Consider the following 20,114-nt stretch of genomic DNA (forward strand, 5'->3'; position numbering starts at 1 on the left):
ATTTATATTGTCATTGCATAAGTTACCAATATTAAAAATGACTATATCACTTGCAGTCTGTTCACTGAATATCACTGCTGATCATCCTGGCTGACTCTCTTTTCCCAGCTCAGCTACATGATAGGGAGAGTTCTTACAGGCTCCAAAGGTAACTCATTGTTTCACCATTTTAAGAGCAAGGGTGAATATTTTAGCCTCCGATTTAAATTTGAAATATTATTTTGGGGATAATATACGAAATAGGTCTTTGACAGGATCACGCAAAATTAATTTGCTTGCATTTTACTATTAATTCTAGTTACTAGTGATTTGCCAAAAATATGTGTTGATATAGACTTTTAATTTTAAAATGCCATGGTTTTTAAGGGAAAATGCAAAAATTCTATAGGACTTATAGCAATGTCATTTAAAATTCTTATTTCCTGAAAATACCTTCACTAATGTACTTCATTGGTAGAAGTACTAAGAAAATACTCAATAACATAGTTTTCAAGTGGAACCACTACCTGGAGTTACTTTGTAAAGTCCTCTTAAAAAAGAAATGATCCAGAAGAGGACTGGAGGGAAAACCTGGGAAGCATGACTGCCAAATAGGCCCAAGTTCCATGAGGAGAGCAAGGCCATATGGGGTCCAATGGTAACTACCATTCAAATCTTCTTATAAATGGTGCAGTGCAGGGAACCACTTGCCCAGGGAAGACGGCATGATGGGTGAGGTCAGCCTTATCCAACAGTCCAGAGGGTCTGATGATGGAGAGAAGGTGTAGGGAGCAAACTGCCCATGCATGTGTGAGCCCCATGATTTAGCCTTTAAGGCTCTATGGAATGAATACCTGGGTCAGGACTGTGTTTAAATACTTAAAAGAAAAACAACAAAAAAAAAGGCCTAAAGAAGTGTGACAAAAATGATTGGGTAAATCTTGGTATGATCTGCCCTATAAAAATAAATCAAAAGTTGATAGTATTATAGAATTTAAAGAAAAGATCAAGATTCAAAATGATTGAAATTTCCAACATTATGAAATAGTGACTCGTACGGACAAAAACTTGTGAACCAAATGCTAAAGAAGTGAAAGTATTTAGGGACTTGTTTCTGCTAGACACAAGGAAGTTCTTTACACAATGAAACATTTTATGAGAAATATTTAACCTTTAAGCTGAAAATACATATGGGTAGAGTAAATAACAGGTAATTCATGGATGGTAAATGAAAGTAAGGTAGGAAATTGGTACGAGGTTGTTATAGATAGAGTGATAGATGAAGAGCTTGATGAACTGAATTCTAACGACCTATTTTCCATTAAGGAAATACATATAACTTTAGGCAAGTCTAACTTTCATGCTCTCAGTTTCTTTAGGGCTGAAATAATTGGATATAATCAGTGGTTTTCTTTCTCTTTTTTTTTGCAAAGAAATATATTGTTATTATTCATATATTTTTCTCCAAATAAAATAGTACTCAAAACTCCAAAATTAAAACTATAGGTAGATAAATAGTTATGTAGATAGGTAAGATGTGAACAGGTTTGGCTGAAGGAGTTTGGGCAGCCTGAGTCCAGCTGTTCCTCCCCCTTGGTAGCTCTGAGACAAGCTACAAAATACAACTTTAAAATATTGCTGGTCCCCCTGCCATCAAATATAGGTTATGATTCTACGTCACTTGTCTTGGAGAGAAAACCAAGTGTTTGCCACAAAATGACTTTGGCTCCACCTATGAGAGGAACAATAATAAAGAATATGGGCCACAGTTCTGTCTCCATGTGTCCTTTTCTTCTGCCTTCATGCCAGTGAAATGATGGAGGTTTTTCATTCTCTTTTTCTATTTTTTTAATGTCTATTAAATAGGTTGTGTGTGTGAGGATTTATGATTCCATGAATATTGTCTTGGGAGATAAAAGTTCTGATATTGAGCAAACCATGTAAACTCTACGTGAATTACTTTCACCATATGAAAAACTTTCTCCTGGGAAATATTAGTAAGCTGCTCTGAATTCCTTGGATGAACTGTTTGCAGTTATATTTTCTCTTATTATTACTACCTTTTTTCTTTCTTTTTTTCTTGCAGTCAGTCTTGATTATCTGATCTTATTATGACAAAATTGTCTGCTGAATTTACCAATCCTTTGAATTGGCTAGTGATCTCCTTTTAGAATTGTTTTCTGTGCTAATTCTATGTTTTGCTTTTTAAGTTTTGTTGTCATAGTTATCTAAGGGTTAGGAAAGGAGGTCTTTTGATTTAATTAAGTAAAATTTTACTTTGAAGTCCAATTCTTTGCTGTTGTTGATTTTCAGAGGAATTTCTGTGGGGTTTTTTTTTTAACATCTTTACTGGAGTATAATTGCTTTACAATGGTGTGTTAGTTTCTGCTTTATAACAAAGTGAATCAGTTATACATATACATATGTTCCCATATCTCTTCCCTCTTGCGTCTCCCTCCCTCCCACCCTCCCTATCCCACCCCTCTAGGTGGTCACAAACCACGTAGCTGATCTCCCTGTGCTTTGCAGCTGCTTTTTTTTTTAACTTAGAATTCACACTTTCAAAATCTATAACTGTTTGATACCAACTAAACTAAATTTAATGAGTTTTTTGTTTGTGTTTGTTTTCTTACTTTCAACTTATTATGTTGACATCACTCAGGCAAAGTTGGATCCAACCTTCCTAGTTTGGCTCTCTATGTTCAGAAAAGGCCTTTCCCTTTTAAAGCACACACTTTACTTTGAAGCACACAAATATAGAGCTTCATCCAGCTGTTCTTCACTGGGAGGAGGTTGAGTCCCTTGGTGCAGGGAATTGACATCTATTTTTCTTGCAGTATAATGAATCTAAACAGTCCTTCATCAAGTGACTCTCCTTGGCTTTCAGTCGCTGAAATGTACTCATATAAAAGATATTAAAAGTATGTGTATCCTAAGTCCTCAAGAAGTTACTGCCACTATATTTGTTTACCTAACGTTTCCTCTGTGCCTTTTGTGGAAGAGAAGGGTAGAGTTCTGATCATATTAGCAAATGAGAAACAAATTAAGTGAAACACAGTTGATAACACCTTTCCTATTGGATGTTTTTATATCTTTCACAGAATTCCCAACTTGTGAGCCACTAACTCAATTTGCATGCAAAAGTGGAAGGTGCATTAGCAGCAAATGGCACTGCGACTCTGGCAAGTACCAAATGTCCACTAGACTGCACTGATTTGATTGGGGGCCTGGCTGGCTGTGCAGCTTCACCTCTTTCTGAGGTAGTTTGTGAGAGGAGGTTGCAGAGTCAAGCAAAATGGCCAAGACAAGTGGTGAGAGAGCAGCTGGCACGTCAATGGGGATTAGCATTAAGGAAAATGGAGCTCAATATCCGTCCCTTGGGGCTGTGATGGAGATTTGTTTTCAGATATTATGCTGGACATAGCCTAAGTCTACAAACATGAAGTGAAAGCAACAACTGAGGAAACGACCTGGACAATTCAGGCTCCCCAAAGCATTTATGTAAAACGCTCTATAACCTCAGGATGCAGTAGTTTATAAATTATATTGGAATTATCCATGGTCTCAACTTTGTCACCTTGGTTTTTTTTAATGTAAAAATGGTATTTTTCTTCACTCAATTGTATCATTATGTTAAATTATGCCAAATACAGGTAAATGAATTATACATAAATCGATACCTTCTCAGCCATTGATTTCAATTTAATCTGTTTTCACTTCACATTCCTCTTGCCTCCCTCCTGCAACAGTTGTTAATAAAGAGTATAAGTCATTGCTAATGATAGCGTACAATAATTTCCTGATATAAATACACACTTAAGAGCCGGTGGGGGAAGGGTACACAGTGAGCCCTCATGTGGGAGAATGGAGAAAAAGGATCTGAATTAAAAATACAGTTATAAACTCTGGGGTACAAAGGTTCTAGGTCTAAATAGTAATTTTCCAGCAATAATTATATCACAAGCTGTATCATTTCATAAAATTTCTACAGTCACCATTGTCTTCCCACTTCATAATTATTTCATGTTGCATAGATTTATTTAGTCAGTGGTTAGTCATTTCTGAGTGAAATAGAAATTAAGCTTCAAAATCCAAAGTCAAGGATTTTTCCCCCTTAGTTTAGTAGTTGGTATTCAATCAGAAATTAACAATATAAAAATGAAAATAATTCTCCCACTGCTCATGGAAAATGTTGATCATTGATTTGTCATTCCTTTTTTTAAAAACAGAAGAAAGCTCTCAATACCAAAAAGAAATGTTAAGTATTTCATAAGGAAAAGTTTCTCCATGGACCAGTTTTCACCACCTGGCTGTTGTTGCTTCTTTCCAGATGATGACTGTGGGGACGGGAGTGATGAGGTTGGCTGTGTTCAGTCCTGCTTTGATAATCAGTTCAGATGTTCCAGTGGCAGATGTATCCCAGGCCATTGGGCCTGTGATGGTGACAATGACTGTGGAGACTTCAGTGATGAAATCAATTGTACCAGAGAAGGTTAGTAATTTTGTGAATCTGCAGAATCTCATTTTAAAGTGATATATAATATTTGGAGTATTTTAGAGTGAATATCATAGAAAAATAAATTGTTCATCAGATTAAAAAAATGTATGTGGAACTATATAAAATAATTTGCTGATCTCTTTACTTTTTCTTTTCTCTGGTTTCTCAACCTTAATTCCTCCTTATACTTTGATACCTTCTTCTTTGGTCTTCGCTTCCTATTTCATTAGATGCTTTACTTTCATTTGATCCTTTACTTACTACTCTTTTAATCCCCTACAACTTCTAAATTTCCAAACCCCCAAACCCATCCCCAAAAGAAAAAATAAAAAGAATAAGAAAGGCGTAATTTTCCTTTTATTTTTACACTATATTTGTTTCCTGAAGGCTGGAAATCATCCCCTATTAAACGGTGATGTATTCCAACTGATTGACCTTCTGGAATGCAAGCTAAAAGAGGAAGGAGATCATGACCATGTTTCCCAGCATATCCATGGGCAGCCTGACCCTGTTGTTTGCATGGGTAGCTCTTCAAAATTTGATTAGCCACAGGACGTGTTAATAAATTAGAAATCACGTTGGAAATATAACCAAAAAAAGCATTAGCCTGTCAAAACTTCATAACAATAATATTAACTAGAACTTTCTTTCTGCCTAAGAAATTGAAATAATTTATTATCCATTCTTTCATTTATTCCAAAAATACTTATTGAGAACTTTTCATGTGCCAGGCACTGTGCTTGGACCAAAGGATAGATTAAAGAATGAAAAAACATATTCCCTGTTTAGTTTTAAAAATCTAGCATGCAAACAGACAAACAACAAAGTGAATTCTTTTATGTGGTGACAGGGCAGAGCGTACCACATACTATGTGATCATAAGAAAGAAATCATTTTCCAAGTGTTTTCCAAGGAGATATATTTGTCTTCTGCAAATATTTGAGAACCTATAAAACAGAATATTTCTAAAGTAGTTTCTCTGACATGAGTTCCTTTTGTCTTTATTTTGTTTCTCTTTCTTTCTTCATTTCTCTCTGTCTCTCTGTCTCTGTCTCTGTCTCTCTCTCTCTCTCTCTGTCTTCATTTCTCTTCATTTCTCTCAATTGTAAATACTGGAAACAGTGGCAATTACACAGTTTATCTACATAATACTAGGTTCTTAAAGGAATAAATCTAGCTTTTTGGTGAACTCCCCTAAGTGATTTATTAAAAGAGGTATTGTCTGATTTTGATTTTACCTGTGTGACCTGGATTATAAGACTCGAGACATGATCCAAATATGGCTAGTCACCTATGAGCCGTGAAGTGATAAAACACATGGTCCTCATGGTGGTCATGGCATGAGTCATGTCTTTCCTGACAGTGGATATAACAGAAGCTATAATAAAAACAGAAAATGACTAAGAAAAGTTTTGTAACAGTATCTTATAAAATTCAACATGAACATAATTTAATTTTGCTTCAAAATTGAGAGGAATGATAAATCTCTTTCTCTCTCTTTCTATCTCTCTTTCCCCCTCTCCCTTTATCTCTCATTCTTGTGTCCTTTCCTCTCTCAATTTAGTTGGTTCACTACTATATATGAACTAGAACTTTTTGCCTATCACTAATCTGGAGTGGAAAAAGGAAAGGTATATACAAAGATATTTTTCCTCTTTTTCTTTGTATATTTGAAACATTCATTTGGGGTGTGGTTGACATTTCATTACTTAGACTGAATATATACTATTGGTACATTTTCCCCCGTCTCGCAGATGTCTTTTTATGCTCCTCATGAGGTGTACATCTGTAGCGTGCTGACACTGACCCATAATATGCTGTGAAAGATAAATTGCCCGGTGTTAATTTGCTTTCATCTCAGAAGTGAGATCCCATCCCTCTGTTCTATGTGCATGTATCTCTAAGTTAAACTGATCATTAAGAAGTTTTGGGGAGATTGCTTTAGCCTTATGAGTATCCAAAGTGAGTGGCCCATCCCCTTAGAGACTCTCTAGAGAGTTATTTGGGTTTGGATTATAGAATCAGTGGCTAAGGCTAATGACCTTTATCTTGAGGGCATCTCAGTTTCACTAATATATTACTGTAAAGGATATACTGTCAGTGTGAATGCCATGCATTTCTTATATGATTATGGTAATATGCTAAGGAAATGATCCAGGTAACCCACATGATTCTTGGACATGTTTCAAGGAAAGAATGAGAAGAACTTCCTAAACTAATTTATATTTGACTGATTATAAGTTGTACTAGGATTCCCTGATCAAATATTTTACTTGGTGAATACAAGATGCAGGAATTGAGGACAGGTATCATTCTGGGATGATTTCGGTGTGTAAGAAAATCCATAGTATTTCAAAGGGCAATGAAATATTTTTATCCATCATTATTTCATGTATGCTGATATGGAAATTGTAAAGTAACATGACACATAGAATTGTTAACGCTGATCAGGAAGGCCATTTTGCACTTGTAGGATTTGTGAGGATATTGCCCAGGTAAAGTAGAAATTTGATTCAATTAGTCATATAATTCAGTCCGAGAACCTACTGCAGAAGAAAGAGCAGGGGATTCCGGCTTGAGTTTCAGGACTGGCTGTCAAAAGTGATCAAATCCACCATATAATTGCTTAGCACTTTGCTTTACACTGCCTGGGTAAGCAGAGCATATGGTGCAGTTTCTCTCAACTCAAAAGGGCAGAAAATACTCTTGAATTGACTTTTAATAGTAAAGGAGAAGGAGATACCAAGAATAACATTCCATATATAATCTCTATTTCAGAAAATTCCTGAGCTCAAGTTCAATTCATATTCTTTCTGATACCACTTTCAAGAAAAGAATTTCTATGGTGATCATTTTTTCATCAGCAATATGATTAATATATGGGAAAGCTGTTAATGACTAGTTCCCTCCTAGATTAATGTACACTCATCTCTTTCTTCCTTCATATTGTGCTGCTCTTTCTCTCACTTCCAAACTCCTTTACTAGGCAAAGAAGAAACAATATCTTTACAAGTCACTATGCAAGTGTGCACATGCACATGCACGCGCGTGCACACACACACAGAGTCTATGAGCTAAAGTGGAATAGAAAGACCATCCATGGCACATGATTCCTTCCTTTGTTTCAATGCCTGTTTATCATTAATTTAGTGCTTTTTAGTTCTGAATCCTTTGGTTGGTACATATATTTATAGTTACCATTTTGTAGCTACTGGGTAAATAGTTTTTCCAAGTGGAAAAACAGTGAGGCTGGACTGTCAAAGAATTTGCTATGAGGGAACTTCTTCTAGAGCCTCAGTCCTGGCCATTTATTAAATATTGAAAGGTTTTGTAAAAAGATGGTTTTACCTGTAAGAACATCAAGAATAAAGTTAAAATGAGACTTCAGTCTTTTCTTACAAGTCTATACCTCCCTGGCTGTGATATTTTTAAAAAGAGAGCATGAGAGAGAGATGCTGGACATATGTCACATCTGTAAAACACCAAATAAATAGAATTAATTTTATCCCATTGTTGATAGTTTACTTCATTTGCGTTGTGTAAACTTTCATGCTCATACTGTTTTTGGGAATTGTCTCAAGCACATTTCACACAAGGAATAAGGCATTTCTGTAATAAACATATGAAAATTGTGCAGTATCTTTAGACAGCTATTCTTCCAGGTCAATTTCCATTTAGAAATTGTTGTAAAAAATTATAACAAATATTTTCAACATGGACTTGATGGAGAAGGGAACAGGTTTTCTCTAGAAAAGATTTTGCCTAAATTTTATGATTTCTTCTAAATGCAACAATATCCCTCAAATATTTGGATTTTTCTTTGAGAAAGCCCCTGACACCATTTTATGATTACTGTTCTCTAATGTATTCTGTTTGGCTAAAAAGGAAGTATTTACTACCTGCTGCATTAAGTGAATGATCTGGGTGATGCTGGAATGTGTGATCTCTTATTTACATCACAAATACAAATTAAATGCAAATTTGAGATTTAGTATGTATTGACCTTCAATTTTGATTTATTATAAATAATCTTTAACAAGTTCCCATATCCATTAGGCAGTCAAATGTATACCATTATTAATGTACATGCTCATACATGCTTATGTTCTTTTGCTTTAACTGCTTTTGTTTCTGCTTTGGAAACTTCCATTTCTTTTGGGCTTCATCTGCATTCATTCATGCATGCATTTATTCATTTGCCTCTCTACATCCTTGTTCCCAGTTTAAGAAGGGAACTAGAGTAATTTTATTTTATCTTTGTAGTTTCATAGCCAAGTACAATATTTGATATATAATGAGTATTCAATAACTAATTATTGAGTGAAGGAGTCTATTTCTTGACCACAAAAGTTGTTTATATTTTAGAATCAACACTTATTTGTTTTGTCTTATACATCTAGTAACTTCTGTTTCCTCATCCTGGAGTTTATTTCCATGATGACATACAAGGCTAGGTGTACGGATCTAATCATTTACATTTCCTCAATACAGCATAGCCACTTTCATTTATCCAATAATATTGGCAATTTCAGCCTAGGATTCAATAAAATATAATAGATAGGAAATCTTTATCTTTTATTATTGTTTACTTCTTTTTTTATGTCCTCTCTGTCAAATAGATAGAAAGTTTCAGAAAGATAAGAAAACTTTACATCTTTTTTTTTTTTACATCTTTATTGGAGTATAATTGCTTTACAATCGTGTGTTAGTTCCTGCTTTATAACAAAGTGAATCAGTTATACATATACATATGTTCCCGGATCTCTTGCCTCTTGCATCTCCCTCCCTCCCACCCTCCCTATCCCACCCCTCTAGATGGTCATAAAGCACCTGAGCTGATCTCCCTGTAATATGCGGCTGCTTCCCACTAGCTATCTATTTTATGTTTGGTAGTGTATATATGTCCATGCCACTCTCTCACTTTGTCACAGCTTACCCTTCCCCCTCCCCATATCCTCAAGTCCATTCTCTAGTAGGTCTATGTCTTTATTCCTATCTTGCCCCTAGGTTCTTCATGACTTTTTTTTTTTCTAAAATTCCATATATATGTGTTAGCATACGGTATTTGTCTTTCTCTTTCTGACTTACTTCACTCTGTATGACAGACTCTAGGTCCATCCACCTCATTACAAATAGCTCAATTTCGTTTCTTTTTATGGCTGAATAATATTCCATTGTATATATGCGCCACATCTTCTTTATCCATTCATCCAATGATGGGCACTTAGGTTGTTTCCATCTCCTGGCTATTGTAAATAGAGCTGCGATGAACATTTTGGTACATGACTCTTTTTGAAATATGGTTTTCTCAGGGTATATGCCCAGTAGTGGGATTGCTGGGTCATATGGTAGTTCTATTTGTAGCTTTTTAAGGAACCTCCATACTGTTCTCCATAGTGGCTGTATCAATTTATATTCCTACCGGCAGTGCAAGAGTGTACCCTTTTCTACACACCCTCTCCAGCATTTATTGTTTCTAGATGTTTTGATGATGGCCATTCTGACTGGTGTGAGATGATATCTCATTGTAGTTTTGATTTGCATTTCTCTAATGATTAATGACGTTGAGCATTCTTTCATGTATTTGTTGGTAGACTGTATATCTTCTTTGGAGAAATCTCTATTTAGGTCTTCTGCCCATTTTTGGATTCATTTTTTTGTTTGTTTTTGTTATTGAGCTGCTTGTAAATTTTGGAGATTTAATCCTTTGTCAGTTGCTTCATTTGCAAATATTTTCTCCCATTCTGAGGGTTGTCTTTTGGTCTTGATTATGGTTTCCTTTGCTGTGCAAAAGCTTTGAAGTTTCATTAGGTCCCATTTGTTTATTTTTGTTTTTATCTCCATTACTCTAGGAGATGGGTCAAGAAGGATCTTGCTGTGATTTATGTCATAGAGTGTTCTGCCTATGTTTTCCTCTAAGAGTTTGATAGTTTCTGGCCTTACATTTAGGTCTTTAATCCATTTTGAGCTTATTTTTGTGTATGGTGTTAGGGAGTGATCTAATCTCATACTTTTACATGTACCTGTCCAGTTTTCCCAGCACCACTTATTGAAGAGGCTGTCCTTTCTCCACTGTACATTCCTGCCTCCTTTATCAAAGATAAGGTGACCATATGTGCATGGGTTTATCTCTGGGCTTTCTATCCTGTTCCATTGATCTATCTTTCTGTTTTTGTGCCAGTACCATACTGTCTTGATTACTGTAGCTTTGTAGTATAGTCTGAAGTCAGGGAGCCTGATTCCTCCAGCTCCATTTTTTGTTCTCAAGATTGCTTTGGCTATTCGGGGTCTTTTGTGTTTCCATACAAATTGTGAAATTTTTTGTTCTAGTTCTGTGAAAAATGCCAGTGGTAGTTTGATAGGGATTGCATTGAATCTATAGATTGCTTTGGGTAGTAGAGTCATTTTCACAATGTTGATTCTTCCAATCCAAGAACATGGTATATCTCTCCATCTGTTTGTATCATCTTTAATTTCTTTCATCAGTGTCTTATAATTTTCTGCATACAGGTCTTTTGTCTCCTTAGGTAGGTTTATTCCTAGATATTTTATTCTTTTTGTTGCAATGGTAAATGGGAGTGTTTTCTTGATTTCACTTTCAGATTTTTCATCATTAGTATATAGGAATGCCAGAGATTTCTGTGCATTAATTTTGTATCCTGCTACTTTACCAAATTCATTGATTAGCTCTAGTAGTTTTCTGGTAGCATCTTTAGGATTCTCTATGTATAGTATCATGTCATCTGCAAACAGTGACAGCTTTACTTCTTCTTTTCCGATTTGGATTCCTTTTATTTCCTTTTCCTCTCTGATTGCTGAGGCTAAAACTTCCAAAACTATGTTGAATAAGAGTGGTGGGAGTGGGCAACCTTGTCTTCTTCCTGATCTCAGTGGAAATGGTTTCAGATTTTCACCATTGAGGATGATGTTGGCTGTGGGTTTGTCATATATGGCCTTTTTTATGTTGAGGAAAGTTCCCTCTATGCCTACTTGCTGGAGAGTTTTTAGGATAAATGGGTGTTGAATTTTGTTGAAAGCTTTCTCTGCATCTATTGAGATGATCATATGGTTTTTTCCCTTCAATTTGTTAATATGGTGTATCACGTTGATTGGTTTGCGTATATTGAAGAATCCTTGCATTCCAGGAATAAACCCCACTTGATCATGATGTATGATCCGTTTAATGTGCTGTTGGATTCTGTTTGCTAGTATTTTGTTGAGTATTTTTGCGTCTGTGTTCATCAGTGATGTTGGCCTATAGTTTTCTTTCTTTGTGACATCCTTGTCTGGCTTTGGTATCAGGGTGATGGTGGCCTCGTAGGATTAGTTTGGGAGTGTTTCTTCCTCTGCTATATTTTGGAAGCATTTTAGAGGATAGGTGTTAGCTCTTTTCTAAATGTTTGATAGAATTCGCCTGTGAAGCCATCTGGTCCTGGGCTTTTGTTTCTTGGAAGATTTTTAATCACAGTTTCAATTAAAGTGCTTGTGATTGTTCTGTTCATATTTTCTAGTTCTTCCTGATTCAGTCTTGGCAGGGTGTGCATTTCTAAGAATTTGTCCATTTCTTCCAGGTTGTCCATTTTATTGGCATAGAGTTGCTTGTAGTAATCTCTCATGATCTTTTGTATTTCTGCAGTGTCAGTTGTTACTTCTCCTTTTTCATTTGTAATTCTATTGGTTTGAGTCTTCTCCCTTTTTTTCTTGATGAGTCTGGCTAATGGTTTATCAATTTTGTTTATCTTCTCAAAGAACCAGCTTTTAGTTTTAGTGATCTTTCCTATCGTTTCCTTCATTTCTTTTTCATTCCTTTCTGATCTGATCTTTATGATGTTTTTCCTTCTACTAACTTTGGGGTTTTTTCGTTCTTCTTTCTCTAATTGCTTTAGGTGCCAGTTTAGGTTGTTTATTCAAAATATTTCCTGTTTCTTAAGGTAGGATTGTATTGCTATAAATTTTCCTCTTAGAACTGCTTTTGCTGCATCCCATAGGTTTTTGGGTCATCGTGTCTCCATTGTCATTTGTTTCTAGGTATTTTTTGATTTCCTCTTTGATTTCTTGAGTGATCACTTCGTTATTAAGTAGTGTGTTGTTTAGCCTCCATGTGTTTGTATTTTTTACAGATCTTTTCCTGTAATTGATATCTAGTCTCATAGCATTGTGGTGGGAAAAGATACTTGATACAATTTCAATTTTCTTAAGTTTACCAAGGCTTGTTTGGTGACCCAAGATATGATCTATCCTGGAGAATGTTCCATGAGCACTTGAGAAAAATGTGTATTCTGTTGTTTTTGGATGGAATGTCCTATAAATATCAATTAAGTCCATCGTGTTTAATGTATCATTTAAAGCTTGTGTTTCCTTATTTATTTTCATTTTGGATGATCTGTCCATTGGTGGAAGTGGGGTGTTAAAGTCCCCTACTATGAATGAGTTACTGTTGATTTCCCCTTTTCTGGCTGTTAGTATTTGCCTTATGTATTGAGGTGCTCCTGTGTTGGGGTCATGAATATTTACAATTGTTATATCTTCTTCTTGGATCGATCCCTTGATCATTATGTAGTGTCCTTCTTTGTCTCTTCTTATAGTCTTTATTTTAAAGTCTATTTTGTCTGATATGAGAATTGCTACCCCAGCTTTCTTTTGATTTCCATTTGCATGGAATATCTTTTTCTATCCCCTCACTTTCAGTCTGTATGTGTCTCTAGGTCTGAAGTGGGTCTCTTGTAGACAGCATATATATATGGGTCTTGTTTTTTTATCCATTCAGCCAGTCTGTGTCTTTTGGTGGGAGCATTTAATCCATTTACATTTAAGGTAATTATCAATACATATGTTCCTATTCCCATTTCCTTAATTGTTTTGGGTTTATTATTGTAGGTCTTTTCCTTCTCTTGTGTTTCTTGCCTAGAGAAGTTCCTTTAGCATTTGTTGTAAAGCTGGTTTGGTGGTGCTGAACTCTCTCAGATTTTGCTTGTCTGTAAAGGTTTTAATTTCTTCATCAAATCTGAATGCGATCCTTCCTGGGTAGAGTAATCTTGGTTGTAGGTTTTTCTCTTTCATCACTTTAAATATGTCCCGCCAGTCCCTTCTGGCTTGCAGAGTTTCTGCTGAAAGAAACTTATGGGGATTCCCTTGTGTGTTGTTTGTTGTTTTTCCCTTGCTGCTTTTAATATGTTTTCTTTGTATTTAATTTTTTACAGTTTGATTAATATGTGTCCTGGTGTGTTTCTCCTTGGATTTATCCTGTATGGGACTCCCTGTGCTTCCTGGACTTCATTAACTATTTCCTTTCCCTTATTAGGGAAGTTTTCAACTATAATCTCTTATATTTTCTCAGTCCCTTTCTTTTTCTCTTCTTCTTCTGGAACCCCTATAATTCGAATGTTGGTGCGTTTAGTGTTGTCCCAGAGGTCTCTGAGACTGTCCTCAGTTCTTTTCATTCTTTTTTCTTTATTCTGCTCTGCAGTAATTATTTCCACTCTTTTATCTTCCAGGTTACTGATCCGTTCTTCTGCCTCAGTTATTCTGCTATTGAGCCCTTCTAGAGTATTTTTAATTTTATTTATTGTGCTGTTCATCATTGCTTGTTTCATCTTTAGTTCTTCTAGGTCCTTGTTAAATGTTTCTTGCATTTTCTCTATTCTATTTCCAAGATTTTGTATCACCTTTGCTATCATTATTCTGAATTCTTTTTCAGGTAAACTGCCTATTTCCTCTTCATTTGTTAGGTCTGGTGGGTTTTTATCTTTCTCCTTCATCTACTGTGTTTTTTTCTGTCTTCTCATTTTGCTTATCTTACTGTGTTTGTGGTCTCCTTTTTGCAGGCTGCAGGTTCGTAGTTCCCGTTGTTTTTGGTGTCTGTCCCTAGTGTCTAAAGTTGGTTCATTGGGTTGTGTAGGCTTCCTGGTGGAGGGGACTAGTGCCTGTGTTCTGGTGGATGAGGCAGGATCTTATCTTTCTAGTGGGCAGGTCCACGTCTGGTGAGGTCCACCCACGTTTTGGGGTGTCTGTGGACTTATTCTGATTTTAGGCAGCCTCTCTGCTAATGGGTGAGTTTGTGTTCTTGTGTTGCTAGTTGTTTGACATAGGGTGTCCAGCACTGTAGCTTGCTGGTCGTTGAGTGAAGCTGGGTTTTGGTGTTGAGATGGAGATCTCTGGGAGATTTTCTCCATTTGATATTATGTGGAGCTGGGAGGTCCCTTGTGGACCAGGGTCCTGAGGTTGGCTCTCCCAACTCAGAGGCATAGCCCTGGCTCCTGGCTGCAGCACCAAGAGCCTTTCATCCACACGGCTCAGAATAAAAGGGAGAAAAAGTAGGAAGACAGAGGATAAAAGAAAGGAATATAAAGTAAGGTAAAATAAAGTTATTAAAATAAAAAAATAATTATTAAGAAAAAAAAAATTTTTAAGTACAATAAAAAAAACAAACAAAATAAACAGACGGATAGAACCGTAGGACAAATGGTGAAAGCAAAGCCATACAGACAAAGTCTCACACAGAAGCATACACATACACACTCACAAAAAGAGGAAAGGGGGAAAAAACAATAAATCTTGCTCTCAAAGTCCACCTCCTCAATTTGGGATGATTCATTGTCTGTTCAGGTATTCCACAGATGCAGGGTACATCAAGTTGATTGTGGAGATTTAATCCACTGCTCCTGAGGCTGCTGGGAGAGGTTTCCCTTTCTTGTTTGCACAGCTCCCGGGGTTCAGCTTTGGATTTGGTCCTGCCTCTGCATGTAGGTCGCCGGAGGGCATCTGTTCTTAGCTCAGACAGGACGGGGTTAAAGGAGCAGCTGATTCGGTGGCTCTGGCTCACTCAGGCCGGGGGGAGGGAGGTGCATGGATGCGGGGTGAGCCTGCGGCGGCAGAGGCCGGCATGACGTTGCAGCAGCGTGAGGCATGCCATGCGTTCTCCCAGGGAGGTTGTCCCTGGGTCACGGGACCCTGGCAGTGGTGGGCTGCACAGGCTCCCCGGAAGGGAGGTGTGGAGAGTGACCTGTGCTTGCTCCCAGGCTTCCTGGTGCCAGCAGCAGCAGCCTTAGCATCTCATGCCCGTCTGTGGGGTCCACGATTTTAGCTGCGGCTCGCGCGCATCTCTGGAGCTCCTTTAAGCGGCGCTCTTAATCCCCTCTCCTCACGCACCAGGAAACAAAGAGGGAAGAAAAAGTCTCTTGCCTCTTCGGCAGGTCCATACTTTTCCCGGGACTCCCTCCCGGCAAGCTGTGGCGCACTAACCCCTTCAGGCTGTGTGCACACCGCCAGTCCTCTCCCTGCGCTCCGAGACAGAAGCCCGAGCCTCAGCTCCCAGCCCTGCCTGCCTCGGCAGGTGAGCAGACAAGCCTCTCCGATTGGTGAGTGCTGGTTGGCACTGATCCTCTGTGCAGAAATCTCTCTGTTTTGCCCTCTGCACCCCTGTTGCTGCGCTCTCCTCCGTGGCCCCAAAGCTCCCCCCACCACCACCTGCACCTCCACCGCGAAGGGGATTCCAACCTGTGGAAACCTTTCCTCCTTCACAGCTCCCTCCCACTGGTGCAGGTCCCATCCCTATCCTTTTGTCTCTGTTTATTCTTTTTTCTTTTGCCCTACCCAGGTACGTGGGGACTTTCTTGCCTTTTGGGAGGTCTGAGGTCTTCTGTCAGCGTTCAGTAGGTGTTCTGTAGGAGGTGTTCCACATGTAGATGTATTTCTGATGTATCTGTGGGGAGGAAGGTGATCTCCGCATCTTACTCTTCCGCCATCTTCCCCCTCTCTCTATCTACATCTTTTTTGTATCTATAAAACAGTAAGTACCGGAGAGGAGATTCCATCCATGATACTATAGGGGGGAAAAAGGAGTTAACCTGTGTTGGCATCCCACAAATTGCCAGGAACTTTACATTTGTTATTCCATTTAACGCTCAGAAAAAGATTACCAGAGAGGTTAAGATACTTGCTTAGGATTACACAGCTGGCATTTCAGAGGTTGTCTGCTCTTTATTCCTATGTCCAGCTGTCTGCTTCTGCAGCTGTCAAGTATAATCTCTTTTATTTTTTTCTGTCTCTATGAATTAACACTTGTATGATCCCCAAATAATTACTATGTTGTTATCAATTGAATACTCATTGTCTCTTTAAAATGAAAGCGAAAGACCTTTCTACTTATTATGGGTCATTGTAATGAAATTTGCCAAAGGGCACTAGAAGGGACGCAGGCCATTACATTAAATCATCACAAGAAGTCCATCTGTCTCTTTTTTTGTTTTTATTCTCCTCCCCCCACCCCAGCCCCACACACAATTCTCCTTGATAAAGTGGATTCTGGAACTTTGTCATTGGAATAGCTGTGGACATTCCCACACAGTTTCTCCATTCACCCAAAGAACATGTTTCTCTGCCATAAAAGTTTTACCTCATAGACTCAAAAAATTTAGGAAGCTGGAAGAAAACGGAAAGATCATTTAGTTCAGTCGTTTCATTGTGCAGATGAGGGAAAGGGCTAAGCTAGATAAAATTATCCTTATGTGTATGTAACAAAAACAAAAACGTGATGCTGCTTCCTGGAAGGGGCTGATAATGTTCTGTGTTAGAGATGTTGAGACTGGGCCCTTTGATCCATAAAGACATTTTTAGGAGAGATTTTGAATTCAAATGATTATGCCAAGTTCTTAGTGGAAAATCTAAAAAGGTCTGGCAGTTCCGCTAACCAGAAAGCAATAAAATCCTACCTGGGAGATTGAATCCAGTCAGAGCGCTGCAGGTATCAAACCTGATATTTAGCTGAAGACTTCGGTTACACATTTAAGCATAGGGAGAATGGAAATGGAAACCAATATCTTTTGACTTCCCACCTATGTCATATCCTATCTCAGCTGAACCATCATGTTTTTAGCACCATAGTTTAATCCTAAACACATAGGAAATAAGATATCAGTAAACCCTATACACAGTAAGACTCAGTCACTTGTTTTGTTTCTCTTTCATGAAAATATTCTGAAGATACTTTCAATTCACTTCTACTAGAACACACAAATTGCTATTATTTCTTAGGCACTGAACTTTATTGAGAATTAAGTACAGGTATTGGCTTTCAATTTGGGGAAATTATCAAATCATGTTTTGGACTCAGCAAATTCACATAATCTTCCATCCTAATGTTTTTTAACTACTCTCTTTTAATGAAAATATGGATTTTTCCTGATAAAATACAATTAAAAGAAAATTTGAATTTCATCCAGTTTTAGAGAGGTATAACATCTGTTTTCAATGAGATACAAATTGTCTGGCTTAACTTTATTCTCTCACAGGTCGATTTATTTTGTTTAGGGACTGTGAACACTAAGATATCAAAACAATGTTAATTATTAATGGATTTTATCCATAGAAAATCTCTTTTTGTTTTCTAGGACAAAATAGCTCTTTAAAGGTCATTTCAGCCTTAATACTGCAAACATCTTTTACATCAAGAGCAAAGAAAATTCAAGGCTTTGAATCAATTAATAACAAAGGCTGTTTTGAGAATCTATAATGTCCCTAGCAATGTGATTATCAATAAAATTAAAAGGAATCAGATAAATATAATTTTTAAATGAAATCTTAGATAATGAGTCATAAAAATAGGAAGAAAAAAGTCAATTATCTTCATCTTTACACTTTAGAAAATTAGTAATGGGTCTACACTTAGTCCTAGATGAATTTAGCTTTTGTATTAAGACAATAATTATGCACCTAGACATTAAACAAAGTAACATCTCTTGTTTTCTGAAAGATATAATTAATAAAGTCAATAGGTAACAAAAGACCTAATTTTAATGAAGAATTTCCTACTCTTTTAACAGAACTGAACAATAAAGGCAAGAGTGAACTCATTTCCATAGTCTTTAAATTCTGCTTCCTTGTTCTTAAATTGTGGTTAATGATCAGTGAAATGGTAGAACTTGAGGCATTCAGGTGAAAAAAAAACACAAGTATACAAACAGAAAAGAGACAAAGGGCATGTATAACGTACAAAATAATTAGTTAACCTCTCAATAATTGAGTAGTGCCCCTGCATTTGTGAGAGTAAAGAAATAAGCAATAGGATAAACTTTGCTTTTTCCCATAAAAATAGTTGGTAATTAGCTTCTTTCAGAGTCTGTTTGAACTGTCAGCCTTTGTTCCCTTATATATGTGAAGCATCAATTCGGTCTGCACTTAAGTGTTATATTCCTGCAATGAAATGACCAGATTCATTCACTTTTTTTTAGGGAATTTATTTCAGTCCTGGGTTGGTATTTGCGTATACACAGGATTCCTAAGAAAAATTAGGTGTCATTGTCTGCATCCCAAACGTTTCCACAAATGACTTTGTTATGTAAAATCATCTACTTAAGCTACCATGACCTTCCTGGTATGGAATACTCACTGATATCAGGATCTTTCAGCACAGCATGCTGTTATATTGATATGTATACACTTGATGGGGTGTTCTATAAATCGTAAGCAGAATTCAGAACATTTTAGAGCACAGGTCAGCAGATCTTTTCTGTAAATGGTCAGATAGTAAATATTTTAGATTTTGCCTGTTTCAACTACCCAACTCCACTGTTTTAGCACCAAAGAAGCCATATACTATATGTTTACAAACGATTATGACTGTGTTCCAATAAAACTTTACTTAAAATTTAGGTAGTGGACCCAAGTTGGTCTGCAGGTCATAGCTTGCTGACTCTTCCTTTAAAATACAAGTAGAGACACATTCTAAAGGAGTTATAATTCTGAATAACCTTTTATGCCCATGTTTCAGGAAATATCAAACTTATCATGAGACAAGGCAAAAAATAATAGGGAGAAGAAAAGGGCAAAATAAAGAAGAGATAATAATTTTAAAATGTTACTCTCTGGCTCTGCCTCAAACATATAGCTCATGTGTATATGCTTATACATATTCTTTCTACATAATAATGTTCTATATTATTTTAAAAAATCAAGTTAAATAATGTCACATTTTTTTCCAGTAAATATTTGAGGTCTACTGTGAGCTAGTAATTTTTAAGACAAGAAGTAAATTCCAAATATAAAATATCCATGCTATAATCTGTTTTACTTAATATTTAATATCTAACATGTCTGTTAAGGTGAATGGTTAATTTGAACAGTGAATGGAAAAATAGGTTTCTCAATTATACAGCCAATTTAACAGATTAATACACTCTATTTACTTCTATTTTGGTAATGTAGAAGTTCATCATTCCTGTGATACATTAAATTTTAAATAATATGTTCATGGTGGAGTTCCAGATACCAAAACTTAAAATTGTAATGAGCTAAAAACAATGCTTTATTTGTTTTATGTAGATTTCACTTTAATACTTGAACATACTAGGGGATATTTAAAACCCTAAATTGTTTCAGTATATTTTTCAATATTTTTATGTCGCTATATGTCTATGTGTTTATAACACTAGAAACATTTTAGTGTTATAATAATTGAATTTGTGCCTAGATATCCACACATTTTTTTTCTGTCATGAAAATTCAACATTGGCAACAGAATTTTAGTTTTTATTTTTTTTAAATTTTTTTATACAGCAGTTTCTTATTACTTATCTATTTTATACACATCAGTGCATACATGTCAATCCCAGTCTCCCAATTCATCCCACCACCACCACCA

The 20,114-nt window shown here is 36.5% G+C and overlaps 1 protein-coding gene across 1 annotated transcript in view; it reads left to right on the plus strand.

Moving 5' to 3' along the window:
• LRP1B (LDL receptor related protein 1B) overlaps positions 1-20,114 on the plus strand; it is a gene marked incomplete at its 5' end in the record, with an annotated part of 1,013,530 nt that overhangs the window by 286,981 nt on the left and 706,435 nt on the right. The window contains 2 exons of the mRNA XM_007453725.1: positions 3,081-3,161; positions 4,310-4,471. Of these exons, the coding sequence (XP_007453787.1) occupies positions 3,081-3,161; positions 4,310-4,471 (243 nt within the window). The remainder of the gene's footprint in view (positions 1-3,080; positions 3,162-4,309; positions 4,472-20,114) is intronic.

The sequence above is a fragment of the Lipotes vexillifer genome, unplaced genomic scaffold (assembly GCF_000442215.2).
Source record: "Lipotes vexillifer unplaced genomic scaffold, Lipotes_vexillifer_v1.1 scaffold606, whole genome shotgun sequence".
Classification (NCBI taxonomy): domain Eukaryota; kingdom Metazoa; phylum Chordata; class Mammalia; order Artiodactyla; family Lipotidae; genus Lipotes; species Lipotes vexillifer.